The sequence below is a fragment of the Peromyscus leucopus genome, chromosome 4 (assembly GCF_004664715.2).
Source record: "Peromyscus leucopus breed LL Stock chromosome 4, UCI_PerLeu_2.1, whole genome shotgun sequence".
NCBI lineage: Eukaryota > Metazoa > Chordata > Mammalia > Rodentia > Cricetidae > Peromyscus > Peromyscus leucopus.
In genome coordinates, this window is record NC_051066.1 from 14,206,662 (window position 1) to 14,222,561 (window position 15,900).

A 15,900-nucleotide genomic window follows, 5' to 3' on the forward strand; every position below is an offset into this window, starting at 1 on the left:
GGTTTGCATTGACAGAAACTATGACAACCTACAAAACTGTGAAAGGTGTGAGAGTGTATTCTGGTGCCACTATGTGTCCCATTTGAAGGCCTGTGCTATGGGCATGGTTAGGACTTTTAGAGCTGTGACGGAAGCTTCCCTCACCAAAAACTTGGGCTCTGTAATGTATCTTAGTGTACAGATGATAGGTTCCTCCCTTAGTTGCCTCAGCCCTCATACTGTTTGCCAGGGTTGTGACCTGGGACAGTATTGGCAATAGTAATCAGTGTCCTCACCCATCCAAGGTCTCTGAGTGTTGTTTGCTTTCGCTAATCATTCCCTGAGTAGTAAGAGGAACCATAGCAAAACCCGAGGGACAGAGATGAGTGTCTGAGCCCAGGCTGTGCTCCATGGATGTCGTTCCCAGCACAGTAGTGTTTCTTCACGGTCAAGGGGAGTAGTACACACCTAGCCCTGTGGTAGCAGCTTTCCCATGAGAAGGGAGGCCCAAGTCAGCCTTGTTCTGAAAGCTGTTGTCTGAGGAAAGGCCCTGGCTGGTGTTCCCATGCAAGCTTCAGAGAGCTTCCACACACCAAGACAAGATGCAGGGTATCCCAGGTTTGTGTCCTCCTGGCTGGAAATGATCCTGTCTGTTTTCTGGCATAGAGAGAAAGAAACCATCACGCATAGGCAGGAGGTCAGGCCCGTGTGTTTGTGGAGGTTTCTTGCATGTTTAATGATGCGGGCCTGTGGGAGTCCTGTGCAGCCCCTGCCGCTAGTTCTAGAAGGCCACAAAGCTGGGTGACCTGAGGGGGTGGCCCTGCGCTTGATGTCGTGTGGGGGTCAGGGAACGGCCAGACTCTGGGATCTCGAGCCTGGGCTTCTGTGGTTATTTTCAGCTGAGCTGACACTGGTCTTGTTTTCAGAAGGCAGCTTGGCGTCGGCTCTACGCTGGGCCTGCACTTCAAGGTCGACCTTCTAAAGGGAATGGAGCGCCCTGGCGGTGCTGTGTGCATTCTCGCGAGGTGCTTGCTGCACTCCTTTGTCCTCAGGGGCTCCCCCGTGTACCTGACTCCTGGGCTATATTCAGTAGCAAAGGTTTTACCCAGGCTTAAGTGCCTAACTGCCCACTCACACCGCTCCCCTTCCTGTCATTGTTGCAGGTTTGAGGTTGTGATCAGAGTATGTGGTGATGGGAATGGAGGGTGCTGCTGCTTCAGTGACATTTAAGCCTTTTTTTTTGGGGGGGGGCAGCGTTTCAAGACAGGGTTTCTCTGTGTAGTTTTGGTGTCTGTCTTGGAACTCACTCTGTAGCCCAGGCTGGCCTTGAACTCACAGAGATATGCCTGTCTCTGTCTCCTGAGTGCTGGGATTAAAGGCGTGTACCACCACCGCCTGGCTAAGCCTTTTTTTTCCCTGTGTGTTTCAAGTCAAGTGATTGTTCGGCTCACAAGCACGTCTGTTTCCTTTTTTTTTTTTTTTTTTTGCCCCAGGAGAGCACACCCAGGCAGGAACAGTGTTCTGGGGGAGACGTAACCACTGCTGGTTAACAATGGATCCTGTCCCTACTCTGGGACTTGTGGTTCTACTTGGCATCAGAGGAGAGTGTCATTTGCTATTGCTCTGGGATTGTTCATGTTTAGTTCCAGGAATCTCTGTGGGGCTGGGTAATGACCACTGGGTACAGAGACATCCCCCTGTGTCACTTGGCAGTAATGGGTGGATGGTCAATAAAAAGTAGTTAAACTTCTGTTAGGTGAGCTCAGGGAAGCAGCTGCTTGCCCCTCCCTGTACCTGGGAACAGGGGTCCTTCAGGAAGGCAGTAGGTTTTAACATCAAGTAGCTCCTGGTAGAGCAGGGAGCATGCCCTCGCAGCTTCAAATACCAGGCCTGCTGGGGACAGTGAAGTCACAGAGCAACCACTTTACTAGTGCTATTTGTGGACCTGCTGTGAATGTGGACATGGGTCTGGGGCTCTCTCTGGGATGGTAGGTCTGCTCTATGAGACTGTCAGTCTGTAGAAAGAAACCCTTCTGTAGACTCCCAGAGGCACTAGTGGGCTGGTAGTTGTCACAGTGTGTGTGTGTGTGGGGGAGGACTGGAGCCCTTCCAGGATCGTCTGCCCTCTACCCAGGCTTATGTCTCCTCCCTCACAGCTGCAGTCTTATGTGCCTGACATCTTTTGCCTAGAGCTACAGAAGTAGATAGGGTCTCCACCTCTGGGTATCTTAAATCAGGTGGTCTTGGTGCCATCCAGGCCCACCTGTTCCCAAGAGTGCCACCCTGCCACAAACACTGCAGGACATTTCTCCTTTGGAGTGGTTTTCCTTGCCCCAGATCGCAGCTCCAACCATTGAAGAACCAGCCCAGTAGTGGCATGAGTGTTGGAAGCAAACTCGGGTTCTTGGGAAGACCAGCAACCTCTTAGCCATCTCACCGGCCCCTTGTGCTTGCTTTAAGAAATGGCATTCCTTGAAGGTATTCAATAGGCACAAGCCAGAGCATGTAGGTGCAAGCTGAACCCCCCATCTCTGCCTTCCTCTGCTGCCAGGTGGTGGGTATTTTTCCTTGGACTGTGTCTGATGCTACTCAGGATGCCATGTGAGCAAGCCTGTGCCACTATGCACCAGCACTAAGCTGGCTCTTCACAGCCAAGCTTCGCCTGTGGGTAGGATGGAGGTATAGGGTGGCTACCCCATGAGGAAATGCTTGTGAGACTTGAGGCTCCCTGCCCCCTGAGAAGGAAATGCAGCCAGCACATAAAGCAGGCAGCGGGCTTGGAGGCCTGATGTGCAGTCATTCAGGTGGTAGAAGAGAGGGTACATCTCAGACCCCGGAGGCTGCTGGGCAAGCAGGAAGGGAGGAGCCATTGCCCTCTGGCTTCCTGGTGAGAGAAGTCGGGAGGATTTCACAGGAGGGCACCACAGGTCCTCCTCCTGCTGCATGGGCCTGTGGGCCTCGCTGGCGGTCCTGGCCCACAGTGGGCTCATGGGAGTCCTGGAGGGTCCAGGCTTTGGAGCAACAAAGATTGTCATTTGATCAGCCATGTGTTCATCACGGCTGAGCTCCTCTCCTGTGAGACTCCAGTTTCCTTGGCCCATTTTCACTCAGTTTTTATTGGGTAGTTCTTTCTTATGAACTCAAAGGAGTTCTTCAGAGAACAGAGGCAGGAGCCTTCCATTGTGTGCACAGCAGATAGGTCAAGCTGTAGCTTTCTAGAAACTTTTAGATAAGGTCTCACTAAAAAAGCCCTGCCTGACCTGAAACTCACTGTGTACACCAGATGGCTTCAAATGAACAAAGCTGTCTTTTGGGTGCTGCTGGGGTTAAAGGCATACACCACCACATGTATTGTGTGAGCTGGGCAGTGGTGGCGCACACCTTTAATCCCAGCACTCAGGAGGCACAATCAAGCGGATCTCTGTGAGTTTGAGGCCAGCCTACAAAGTGAGTTCCACCTTTATGAGCGTCCTGTGGATCAAACTCTGGTCACCATGCTCACACAGCAAATGCTTTCATTCACTGAGCCACCCCAAACTATCCTGTTTGTTGTTTGAGGTATGCACTGTCTTGCATTTCTGACCACGTGAAGTTGACCATATTTCCATCTCTTCATGTTGGTTGTACTTTTTGTCTTGTAAACTGGGCTGTACAAGTTTTTGCCTATTTCATTATCTTTGGCTAATTGACTTGGCTTTTCCTTTTTCATGTTGTCTTGTGATAAATATTTCTTAAGATCTCTAGAGCTACGTTATCAACCTTTTATTATTAGTGTTGAAAAATCCCCTCTCTGTGGGGTCGTGAAGACCTCTAAAGTACCCTCTAAGCCTTGTTGGTTCAGGCTTGTTGGTTTCCTGCCTATCATACACCTGGGGTTGGCTTTGGGCTGGGGATGGTGTAAGAGTCTGGGTTTGCTACTCTGTGACTTTGTACCTCTTCCTTGTGGCCCTTGGTCTGTGGGTAGGTGGGGTGAAGGCCACCATAACCCAGAGAGTTATGTTCCATACGGGCAGAGGAATTGAGACCACAGATAACAAAGCTCTTGAGAAGACTGGGATGCTGGTGCCTGGGTCTTCCAGGTGAGCCCTGCCAGGGCCGGTGCCTCCAGCTGGGCTTGCCCTGAGAGTGCTGGGAGCTTGTCTGTAACTCCACTCTCCTGCTAATGGCACCCAATGCAGGCAGCACACACATGCAAAAGACTTTCCTGTCTACCTTGTCCTGAGCAGTCTTGCTCGACTCAACTAATTCCTACAGTTGATAGATGCACTTGAACTCTCAACATTCGGTGAAGAGAAGTTGTTGTTGTTGTTTGTTTTGTCTCTGCTCTACAGTCCTTAGGGCTCTGGTTGTCTTCCTGCCTCCTTGTCATGGTGCAGCTCCTACCCACATGCTGGGCATCCTCCTGGTCCTACTATGGTGTTCCTGTTTGTAGGTTCCTTCTCTTAGTGTGCCAGCATTAGGTCAGGTTTTATAGGATAAATTTTATCCCACTGAAATGATGGTGAGTCTTTTCTTACTGTTACTTCTTCCTGGTGTTTAGACAAATCTGTTTTTGTGGCATGAGTGAACCCAGCTCTATCCTTTCTACACATCATCAGAATGTTTTGCTGACATTTTGTAATGTTTATGATGAGAGAAAACCGAGTTCTGTAACTGTAGCTCCAGGAGCATTGGACTTGCACAGTCCTGGAGGCTAGAGGCCTGAGGTAAGTAAGGGGTGTCAGGACAGGCTCCTTTGGCCACTTTCCTCAGCTTGTGGACAGTTTCTACCCTGTGTCCTTCTGTATCTGTCTTGACCACTTAGAAGAACACCAGTAAGATGGAATCCCCCATGACCTCATCTCCTTGGTTCTCTTCTTTCAAAACCTTACACCAAACCCAGCCATATTCTAAGGTTCTGGGGCTTAGGGCCTGAACATAGGAATTTGGGGTATACTTTGCCATGGCAAATGTCATCTCAGCAAGGCTTCTCCTTGGAGAGCTGACCTCACATGATTTTCCTCCCATTTTTCTGTGGTGAAATACTGGAGACTACCCAAAGAGCACAGTAGTATGTGTTAGATATGAAACACAACTTCCTAAACTGAGCACTCTGGGGACTGAGGCAGGGGGATCATAAACTCACAGCCAACCTGGGTTATATCGTGAGACCCTGAGGTGTACAGGTGAACAACCAGGAAGGTCTCAGTGGTCGTGGGCAGAGCAGGTGATGGACAAGATGGTGGCTCCTATAGGGACAAAGAGCTTGGTCTACACTGACTGCTACCTGGGTTGGTGATGGCCCCGTTGTACCTCAGAGGTTCACCTGTAACAGGGATCACAAAGCCGGTTGAATGTTCCAGTTACCGACTGGTCTGGGTCTGCTAAGATGGAGCGTCGGGATGAGATAAGTGAAGTGGATTTACTAATTGCAGAGGACAACAGGAATCAGAATTCTCTAGGTTCAAACAGTCAGGGAGGATGCAGTCCTCAGTTGCAGGGCTATTGGAAGGCAGCCCTCATTTGATGTCTAGACACTGGGCTAACAGGACTCACTGGGCCAAATTGCTGAAGTCTATCCTGTAGGGACTGGAGCAAGCTCGACAGTCCTGACTGCTCCGGCATGGCTCCCCATGCTCTATCACCAGCATATGCTATGGTGAGGACTTCTGTAGGGTTTGGTTTATGTATATGAATGTTTGTACTGCATGTGTAGATTGCAACACATACCTGCAGAGGTCAAAGAAAGCATTGAATCTCCTGGAACTAGAGTTACAGATGGATGTGACCTCCTAGGTGGGTGCTAGAAACCAAACTTGGGTCGTCTAGAAGAGCAGCAATTGCCCTTAACCACTGGGTCATCTCTTCAGGCAACCCTCCCCCCCTCCCCCGCTTTTTTTTCTTTTACAGGGTCTAATGTAGCCCTGGCTGGCTTGGTACTTGCTATGTATACCAGGCTGACCTCTGCTTCTTGACTCCTGGGGTCAAAGGTTTATGCCACCACAATGTCTTCGTTGTCCCGTAGTGGGTGAGATTTCTTCTTCTCACATGACTTGGAAACCTAAATGTTTTTCAGGTGAAGTGTTAGCAGGGAGCTAGGGCAGTGCCTCCAACTAGGGCTTCCTGAGGACTGCTGAGCCAGCCTCTGCAGGTCAGCAATGCAGCCTCACCGTTTGCTGGTTGCCCTTTGTGGCTTCCTTGGGACCTCAAGATGGAGAGTCAGTGTAAGTACCACCCAAAGGTATCGCTACCACAGCAGTCTAACCTGATGGGATGATGGAGGTCCTAAGAAGTTTAATTTCAAAGTCCAGGCTTGTGCCTTGCTGCTCTGAGCTCTTAACATGGGCCTGTGGCTCAGTTTCCCTGGTCAAGGGAGAACTCACTTGCCCTACAGTCTTTGAGAACATCCCTGAGTCTGTGAGGGAGGAGTGCCTTCAACCATGCAAAGTCAAGGCCATGGTCCTGTTTTGCATCCCAGTTAGCAAATGTGTGCTTCAGGCAGAGGCTGGGGATGAATCGTAGCTCCAGTGCCTGCCGTCTCCTGGACCACTGCCAGCTGTTTAGGACATCTCTGTCAATCCATGTGAACAGTAGAGCTGGATGCTCCCACTTGGAGGAAAGGCAGGCCCTAGGCCAGGGAAACACTAAGATGTATTGCAAAGTATAGGGGTGGGGCTTGCTGTGTATACAAACTGCCCACCCCTGGCAGGCACTTTTTAGGGATACCCGGAGTTGCCCATACAGACCTCCATGGGCATGGACAGTGACTCCCCCTAGGGCTCTAGGCCAGGGTTGAGGCTGTTTGTCTAGATAGGCAGATGTTACTCCCCAGCTCAAGGCTAGATCATTGTGGGTTCCCTATGTGAGATGCAGTTGCTTTGGGAAGCTATGTTACAGGGCCTTGGGGCAGACAGGCACCCTCTTCTGCAGACAGAGGCCCAGGCTGGAAGGTTTGCTCTGGGATATAAGCGATCTCTGCTTAGAACCTCCAAGCCCAGGGCTGTTAAACTTCTAATGTCACAATGGATGTGGCCAACACCCAAGGGTGTTTGTTTTGTTGTTCCCACCCCAGGGATTCTAACTGAGCCCCCCAGACCCCAGGTCCTAAGTGATGTGGTGAGGCTGGGGGCCGAGGCCTTGGACTTCAATGTGAGCTCAACCTGTAGCACTGTTGGCTTCCCTACCACACCTGCCATTGCTCAGCTCCTTCTGGAACACTGCCCTCAGAACCACCCCGTTCTCACCCGCCCAGCCATTTGAAAAGTCCCGGGACTCTTTGAAGATGTGCAAGTGGAAGACTCATGACTCACTGGGCATGGTGGTGCACTCAGGAGGCAGAGGCAGGCAGATCTCTACAAGTTCGAGGTCAGCGTGGTCTACAGAGTGAGTTCCAGGATGGCCAGGGCTACACAAAGAACACCTCCCAACCCTGACCCCCCGCCACAAAAAAAAAATTGTGACTCAGGAAAAAAAAAAACAACCAAACCCTTTGAGGTCATTAAGATGTGACTCCATGGTGCCTGTCCGATGAGGGGTCAGAACGACAGGGGAGAGCATGATGGGGCTGAACATGGCCTGGGTGTTCTGGCAGAGAGACGGAAGTCACACACTTCAGGAATCTGTCTTGAGATGCCTCACAGCGTGAGGTACATGGGGTGGGTAGAGTAAGAGGGACCTGAGAGATGGGTCATGTCATGCTTCCTTCATGTCCGTCTTGCTTTCTGTCCGTTGTGGGTCTGACTTGCCATTGGCCAGCTGAGGCCCCCTCCGTCAGGGTGTCGGATGTATAGTTGGACTGATGTCACCCCCACGTGCAACTGTTTTATCCTTTGCCTTGGTCTCTCTCTGCTCTTGCTCCTCTTCTGCACTAAGCGCTTAGGCACTTACATAGCGCTTCCCCTGCCTGTCACCGCACAGCTTTAAATAGATGCCACCGAGACAGCCTAGAACCTGCAGCAAACACCGAGGCACCGCACAGGCTCCCAGCTCTCGGCTCCTCACCCAGAACCACTGCCAGTCCCGGCTGCTCCTCACACTGCTGTCACTGCGCTTCACTTAGCCACAGGCTGCAGCACCCGAGGCGCTTGGTACTATTCTGAGCAGATTTTGGTAAGATTAGTTAGGAACAAGAAAAATAAAAGGCTTCTTGCTAGTCTTGTATACTTTGAAAATTCTGTTGCAGTGCTTAAATTCTAGATCCTCTTGGGCTGGGACAGACCCTCTCCACTTGGAACAAGTGTTTCATGAAAGCCCTTAAGGCCAGCAGGGTATGAGGGCTGGGAGAGTTGATGGGGTCCAAGGGTGGCTGGGGACAGGGATCCTGAAAAGACAGGATGTCCACTACAGAGCATTTACCCACCAACCCCACAGTTCCCCAGAGTTTTCTTGAGTGCGAGCAGCAGGAAATATTAGAAGGATTTAGATTGTGGAGATAAACAGAAAATACAGGATAGCCTCCAGAGGGCCTGGAACCTATTTAATGGTCTTTGCCCCAGGGTATTTATAGAGACGCCAAGGGGTGGAGCAAAAGACCCCCCAACCCCAGCACAGCCAAATGCAGACCATCTCAGACACCTGCACTCAGGCCCATGGTCCAATCATCCTCTCTATGCAGATCTCCTCAGTAAAGCCATGAAGAACCTGAAAACAGGCTCCCACAGTCCGCCAGGCCTGGAGATGAAGCAGTGGAAGCTATGGAGGTTCCAGGGGTGCAGGTGGCTTTTATTGATGATATCTCACAGCACACAAATCCTCCTGAGCCAAGTACCAGTCTCAGGGCCTGGCATCTTTAGATGCTAGCAAAAGGCTGGGCTGAAGTATCTGCCTATACCTGTGGGGGACCCCCCCCCAACATACACACACTGAGAGACTGAAAATGTATTTCCATGCTGTAGATGCACAAGAGAGTAAATACCCCAACCCAAATATGGGTCAGGTGGCTTTCCCCAGGGCGCCCCAGAGGTGGCAGCTCTGGGCTGAAGCATGGGCTTGAAGGCTGTAGCCCCATCTAGATGAAGACCAGCTTGTCTCTCCTGTTTCTCTGGGCTCAGCAGCCAGGTAGGTGGCTGAGCAGAGAGATGGAATGTGGGTACAGGCTCAGACCCCTCCTGCTACAGAGTGATGGCCACTGATAGACCCTATGTGAGTCTGGCCACCCTAGCCCAGGGTAAACCACCTGCTTCTCTACCTAGGCCCCAGAACTTCTTCCCTGAGTCCTTACAGCTAACTCCATTCCATAACACCTCACCAGGGCTCATGTATACTTTCTGAGCAAGTGGGTCCCAGACAGGCCAAGAGTGGGTGGGGTAGGAAGGCTGGGTTTGCAGGCTGGCCACAGGAAGGGGAGGCGTGGTCCTAGGCACCTTATCAGGCAGGTTACAGCAACTGCCTTGCCCTACCGCCTGCCCACCTGCTCTGACTGGGAGAGCCTGGCCCTTTGGTCAATCTCTTCCCCTCAGCCTTTCAGGACACCCAAAAGCACACAGGGGAGGTTCACATAGTCATATCAAGAGCACCTTCCTCCCCAGGGTGGGGTAAAGAGAGATTTCTAGGAGTTTGGGACCTTAGGTGAGCTGTTTCTACCTAGGGGGCATGCTGGACCACAGGAGGAGGCTGATTGTCAGCTTGCCAGGGGGTCCTCTGGAAATCACACACACACACACACACACACACACACACACACACACACACACACCCTGGGGCAGCTGTCCAGTCCCAGCCACCCATAGCCACAGAGGATTTATTACTGTTTTGAGAAGGCCATGCTGGCCATGCCAGAGGTTGGGGGCTAGTCTGTGAAGTCTGGAAAGGGAAATACATGAGGCAATTCTAACCCTAAAACAGGTGAGCCTCCGATGTCTCCCAGACCCAGTGTCCTGGAGCCTTGATGGGTTGCCTTGTTCCATGCATGCCTGCAGGATATATCCATTTTAGTAGAAGGTTCCAGTTCTGACCATACAAACCACAAACAAGAATGAAGTCAGCTGCCTGGAGCAGTCCCTGGAGCCTTGAGGCATGGCCAGAGCCCAGAGCTAATTGTGCTTCTCAGATCAGGTGTTTAGAGACAAGACTGCTTTGAGTGTGTGAAATGGTCCATGGAGACGCATCGTTTACCAGTCCTGTGTCCCCAAACGCCGCGGCTGGGGAAGTTCAAGTGTGATAGCTGGAGACATCACTCAACCTCCGTAGCCACGGCCGCAGGACTCCCTCTGTAGGCCACGGCTTCCGTAGCCACAGCCACAGGACTCCCTCTGTAGGCCACGGCCGCAGGACTCCCTCTGTAGGCCACGGCTTCCGTAGCCACGGCCGCAGGACTCCCTCCGTAGGCCACAGCCGCAGGACTCCCTCCGTAGGCCACGGCTGTAGGGCTCCATAGCCACGGCCACAGGGCTCCGTAGCCACGGCCACAGGGCTCCATAGCCACGGCTACAGGGCTCCGTAGCCACGGCCACAGGGCTCCATAGCCACGGCCACAGGGCTCCATAGCCACGGCTACAGGGCTCCGTAGCCACAGCTACAGGGCTCCATAGCCACGCCACAGGGCTCCATAGCCACGGCCGCAGGGCTCCGTAGCCACGGCCGCAGGGCTCCCTCCATAGCCACAGCCGACTGCAGGACTCCTTGAGGATACACTGGTGGCCCCTTCCCCACTCCATGCAGGGGGCTGCAGAGCTCAGGCTCAGGCTGGGGCCTCCTGACAAGCCCCTCCTCTGTTCTCCTCTTAAAGGGCACGGTGCCTTCGCTGGTTGGCCCTTTGCCTGGTTCTGGGGAGAGGCAGCTCATGGGCCCTGGTGTGGTCTCAGAGCCATGCAGAAGCTCTGATCAGAACAGCGTGCTGGCTGGCTAGAGAACACAGCTGGCCTCCATGCAGGGGGACTCCCCAGGCCCAGGTCTCTGCTCCTCCCACACACCCCAGCGCCCCCTCAGAGATGACTGAGTGAAGCCACACAGACGGTGGGACCTGGGGCAGTGTCCAGTCCCTGCTCTGTCACTTCTCTGCTGCCAGCCTCACACCTGGCCAGACCCAAGTCACGAGTTGTGGTACAGCTATGTAAAGAGATGCAAATCATACATATTTGTAAAAAAATAGGTTAAAAAGTGCCTCCTGCCAGCTTCCAGGGGGCCCAGTGGTCTCATGACTGGCCACACTGAGAGGATTTCCTTTCTGGGGGCAAGTCTTAGAGCCACCGTATAGTCAGTCATAGTGCAGCCTGCTTGGGCCACGCCAGCGCGTGACGATTTCCCCTCTGTGTTCTTCTGTGTCTGCCTATGGGTCCCAGCGTGGGTTTCTTGGCTGCTCAGAGCTGTGTCTCATCCCGGGTCGCAGGGTTACAGGATGACATCTTGTTGCTGCAGCTGCTCTTCCGACTCTGGGAGCTGCTGCCCACGTGGGCCAGGGGATCGGAGCGGATGAGGTACCTGCAGAAGATACCAAGGAAGGCCCCGGAATGGCAAGTCAGGCAACCAGCCACACCAGACCTGTGCCAACTGTGGGACCCGGAGCCCTATGCCTGATGCTGGGAGGGCCAGTACTTTGTACTCACACAATGTCGTTGGGCTCCAGCCTCGTGTCTGGCGGGGGATTGATGAGTACGTAGGAAAGAGTGTTCTGGTGATGGTCGTTCATCTCGTCTGCAAAGGACATAGCCCAGGCATCACCCAACCCCATCCAGCACGGCCCTGCTGGGCCCTGGGGAGCCAGAGGAGCTAGTTCTCCACCTAGCCTTTCTGGCCATATACTGACTGATCCTCCCTGACCCCTGTCCTCGGCTCCTGCCTGCACTGGGCAGGGCTCAGCCAAGAGGAACGGCAGAGCACTGGCTCCCACTCTCCCAGGCAGCTGGCTCGGCTAACAGCCAACCTGAGATGACATCTCACCGATGGAGGAGGTGGGTGCTGACTGAGCAGAGGCACTGAGCACACCTGCACATGCCTGCTTCCTACAAAGCTGGATGGGCAGGTGCATGTGCCCACATGTACACACATGTACACATGTACACATACCCACACAACACCTGAGTGCACTTGTGCACAACTGTGCATGCCTTCACCTGCATATATAACTGTGTACACTTACACATACCTATGTATACCTATATATATCATCTCCACACTTGCAAGCACCTGTGCATACCCCTACATACATATACCTGCACATAGACCTGTATGTATGCATAAACACTACTGATCACTTGCACATATGACACACCCACATTCCTGTAATACCCACATGCACAGCTGTACAACCGCTAACATACACACACCATCTGCACACCTTTATATCTGCATGCCCTTCCAGAAGCTGCCCAGGCCTTCCTATCACCCTCCTGAAGTGCTCGGCAGGTGCCACCGTCCCTGGGACTGGGCGGGTCACCTCTACTCCCTATACTCTGGTCTCACTGACCAGGGAACAGGGCCCTCCCCTCCTGTGTGTGGCTCTGCTGCTGTTCCTCCTCCAGGGACAGAGACCAGGCGACAGCCCCAGGGTGACCATGGAATGCGACCCCTAGGAATGTGGGTGGTTCTGGAGCAGCAGCCAGTTACATCATTGATGTCTGTGCTTGGCCAGCAGGGCACCATGGCCACATCCAGTGCTGGCAATGGCCTTGAGCTTGCTGGTCTCAGTTTACCCACTTCATGTTTAAAGGTACCTCTGGACTCCAAGGACATACAAAATGAAGGTGACCTGGGACAGGGCATCTTCTGCCTGGCCCCTTCCATTTTTCTTTATCCTTCGTCCTGCGAGGTGTAGCTGACCCCTCTATGAAATTAAGGAAGCTGCCAAGTAGCCAACTGGGCTAGGGTAGGGCATGCCTCGCCTCTCAGAGCTGCAGGCCCAAGATGAGGGAATATGGCACAGAATGCTTTTGTAAAGTGGGGGTGCCTATACCTCAAACAGTCTGTGCCTGGGTAGTTCAAATGAAGCCAACATCTCTGTCTACTTCTTCAGGGTAGGACAGCCTGGTGGCCACTCTCCATATATGGAGTGCTGTTCTGTCCCATGAGCATCAGTTCCTGCTCCCCGCCCCCAATCCTACAGTTAAGGCCCCCCATGTTGTGGCTTATGCTGGGAGCCAAGTGGGAGGTGTGTTATCCTGGGACCAAGTCCCTCCTGCAGCTCTGGGGTAGGCAGTGCAGGGACAGCAGGGGGTGCAGAGGAACAGGGGTATGTATCCATTCAGTCATGCTCGCAACACTCCAGACCGTAGCCACTGATGCGTGTCTATCAGGGCCACCAGACGGTCATCCTGCAGGTGGGGCCGGAAGCCCTGGCTGTGAGAGGAAGCTACTGGATCCTCTCTTTAGGCCTGGGCCCTAGGCTACCATTCTCCTCCAACCAGGGGCAGATCTGGGAATGTCTGAGACTTGCAAAGCGCGTGGCGGGGGGCAGGACTAGGTCTGGCTTTGTGCTTCTGTGGTGCTGAGCTGAGGGGGCCGTGCCAAATCCCAGGTATGCCAATGTGGGGCTGTGGTCAGTCTTGTGAATCCAACTGCTTGGCCTGGGAGAGCAAGGCAACAGCCCTGAGGTAGACTCAGCATCCACATGCTGGTAAAGATAGACAGCAGGTGCAGGGGTAGGTAAGGCGGGGACATGGCCTGGCTTGAATGTGCTTCCAGAATGGAAACTCTCAACAGGTTAGGCCTCGGCAACAGCTCTGCTTCCCCTCACCTTCTCCCCACCGCCCCAGATGAGTACCTCCCAGACCCAAGCCCTGAGCATCTATACCCATTTCCCTATATAGCCAGAGCTTTCTAACCTGAGCCTCAGCTTGCTCATCTCAGAACCAGAATCACTTCAGGGCTGTGCTCTTTCTCCTGCCTCCCATACACACAGAGCTCCTGGGCACAATCCCACACTGGATGTTGTCCTCGATGAGCAGGTTGTGACACTCTGGCCTCAGATCCTGACACCACACCATGCCGCACATAGGGTACTGTGAGTCCCCGTTGCCAAGTTCTAGCACGTTTTCCCCAGTGAGCACACAGGTGATGCTCAGTGAACACTCAAGAGCGTCCTATGATCCTGCAGGAGCTGCCCAAGCCCTCGCCTGCCTGCCTTTGCCTGGGAGCCACACAGGAAGCAGATGTAGCTGGGTGCAGGGTATGCATGGTTCATGGAAGTCACCAGGCCCAGCTCAGAATCCCAAGTGGCCAGCAGAGGGCCCGGTTTCCATGAATGCTGCAGGGTGGAAGGAGGAGGAAAACCACACCCTGGAGATGCCAACACTTCGCTTCTGTGGCTGCCCACAGCCATCCTCGCAAATAAGGACCCAGCTAAACTGACATCTACTTGGGCCTAGACACCCCTAAAGCTCCCAGAAAACCTGTGTGGAGGGGAGGCGCCGAAGGCGGTGGCTTAGCCTTTGCTCTGGGCTCTGACCGGGCGGCCTCCGGTGTAGGATAGCTCCTTGGAGAAGGTGCTCAGCAGCATTAAAGCATGCAGATGAGACGTGAGTAGATCAGCTCTGTCTCAAGCAGACAGAAAGAGTCTTCTCCTGAAGCCCAAGTCTACCTACCTGGCTTGGGTAGTTCAAGCCTGCCTATGCCTTGGCACAGAGTGCAATGCTAGTTTCTATCCTCATGTCTGACAAGAGGCTCACTAAGACACCCAGGGACTTTGGGCATCTTGTGGGACTAGCCAGAGAGGCCAGCTGTTGCTGAAATGGCCTGCTGCCTAGGCAGGGCAAAGCTAGATGACATGGCACATCCTAACAACAGAGCTAGGTAAAGTATTTGGGGTTACCCCTGGGGCCAGGGTGGATACCATCATCTGGGGGCTCCCATGGCTCTCAGCCAGAACAAACCAAGGAGGAAGACAGAAGGTCTGAGAACCCACTGTGGACACACAAATCCCTCCATTCTCTCCTGGTCACTGTCTAGCCCAGCCAAGGTGGCAAAGGGTTGGCACATCCCCTGTGTGGTGGCCGGTATCCACTGGAGCAGAATTACCTTGCAAATATCCCAGGTTTACCCGATTCATCACATCACTGGCTGTTAAATTTGCTACGTCCTCTATGGAACACACAAGAGAGGCACAGACAGAGAGAGAGAGAGAGACAGGTCAGCAAGCAATGGCGGGGTGGGCACGCTGGCACAGCAGAATGCAGGGCAGTGGCCAGCTACACGCAGACACCGTCCACACCGGGACTGCGGTGGCCAGCACCAGCCACCTCCGAAGCAAGTCAATCGCCAAAGGGCATCTGGTCCTTCTCTGCCAAGCACTGGCATGTACGGGGGTCTGCAGAGGCTAAGAGGCACACAGGGCAGGTGCCAGTGCTGAGCTTGGCCACGTGGGCTGGACTTTGTATCTCCTAGTCCTTGCCATAGCTCATGAATGCTGGAATCTCCTGAGCCTCGGTGGCCAGTTCCCCGGAACAATGGGTTACCCAGGCTGGGGTACTGAGGAGGTCACTAGATCTAGGGCATTGGAGGGACACTCCACACTATGTACACATGGCTGGGAAAGGCTCTGGGGTGGTCACACTGTTCCCAAAACCCTGGTCTGTCTCCCCCAGGCCTCCCCCTTAGGGAAGTCTAGCCCCGCCTTGTGAATATGCCCAGAATGCTCAATATGCACGGCCAGCACATGGCCGTGACCCCTGGGCAGCTCCCTCTACTTGAAGGAATCTCTAGGGCCCCATCTCAAGTGATGCTAGACATCACAATGCTGGGCAGGCCTCGTCAATGACTGAGTGTTAAGACACCGAGAGTCCGGGGAGGCACAGGCCAGAATAGAGATCTTGGGCCTCCTTTGACCTCATCAGCAGAGGCAGCCTTGTCAAAGTCACAAAGATGTTACCCAAAAATGGCACAGAGAGAAGGAGGTTACAGAAGTCTGTTCTGCATGTTGTTCCCTGAGGAGCTCTAAAGCAACAGAAATGTGATGACTGCCTTGGGGAGGACAGTGGGATGGACAGAGGAATATGTGGGTCATTCTACTGA

The 15,900-nt window shown here is 53.4% G+C and overlaps 1 protein-coding gene across 8 annotated transcripts in view; it reads right to left on the bottom strand.

Moving 5' to 3' along the window:
• Positions 1-9,680: 9,680 nt before the first annotated feature.
• The window catches only part of Kcnt1 (potassium sodium-activated channel subfamily T member 1), a 63,555-nt gene continuing 57,335 nt past the window's right edge, over positions 9,681-15,900 (bottom strand). For 6 of the 8 annotated variants that reach the window (XM_028868789.2, XM_028868793.2, XM_028868788.2 and 3 more), the window contains 3 exons: positions 14,908-14,970; positions 11,502-11,589; positions 9,681-11,376 (listed from right to left, as the gene is read on the bottom strand). In XM_028868789.2, the coding sequence (XP_028724622.1) occupies positions 11,256-11,376; positions 11,502-11,589; positions 14,908-14,970 (272 nt within the window). In that variant the 3' untranslated portion in view covers positions 9,681-11,255. The remainder of the gene's footprint in view (positions 11,377-11,501; positions 11,590-14,907; positions 14,971-15,900) is intronic. The other 2 variants (XM_028868790.2, XM_028868787.2) reach the window with 1 other exon arrangement.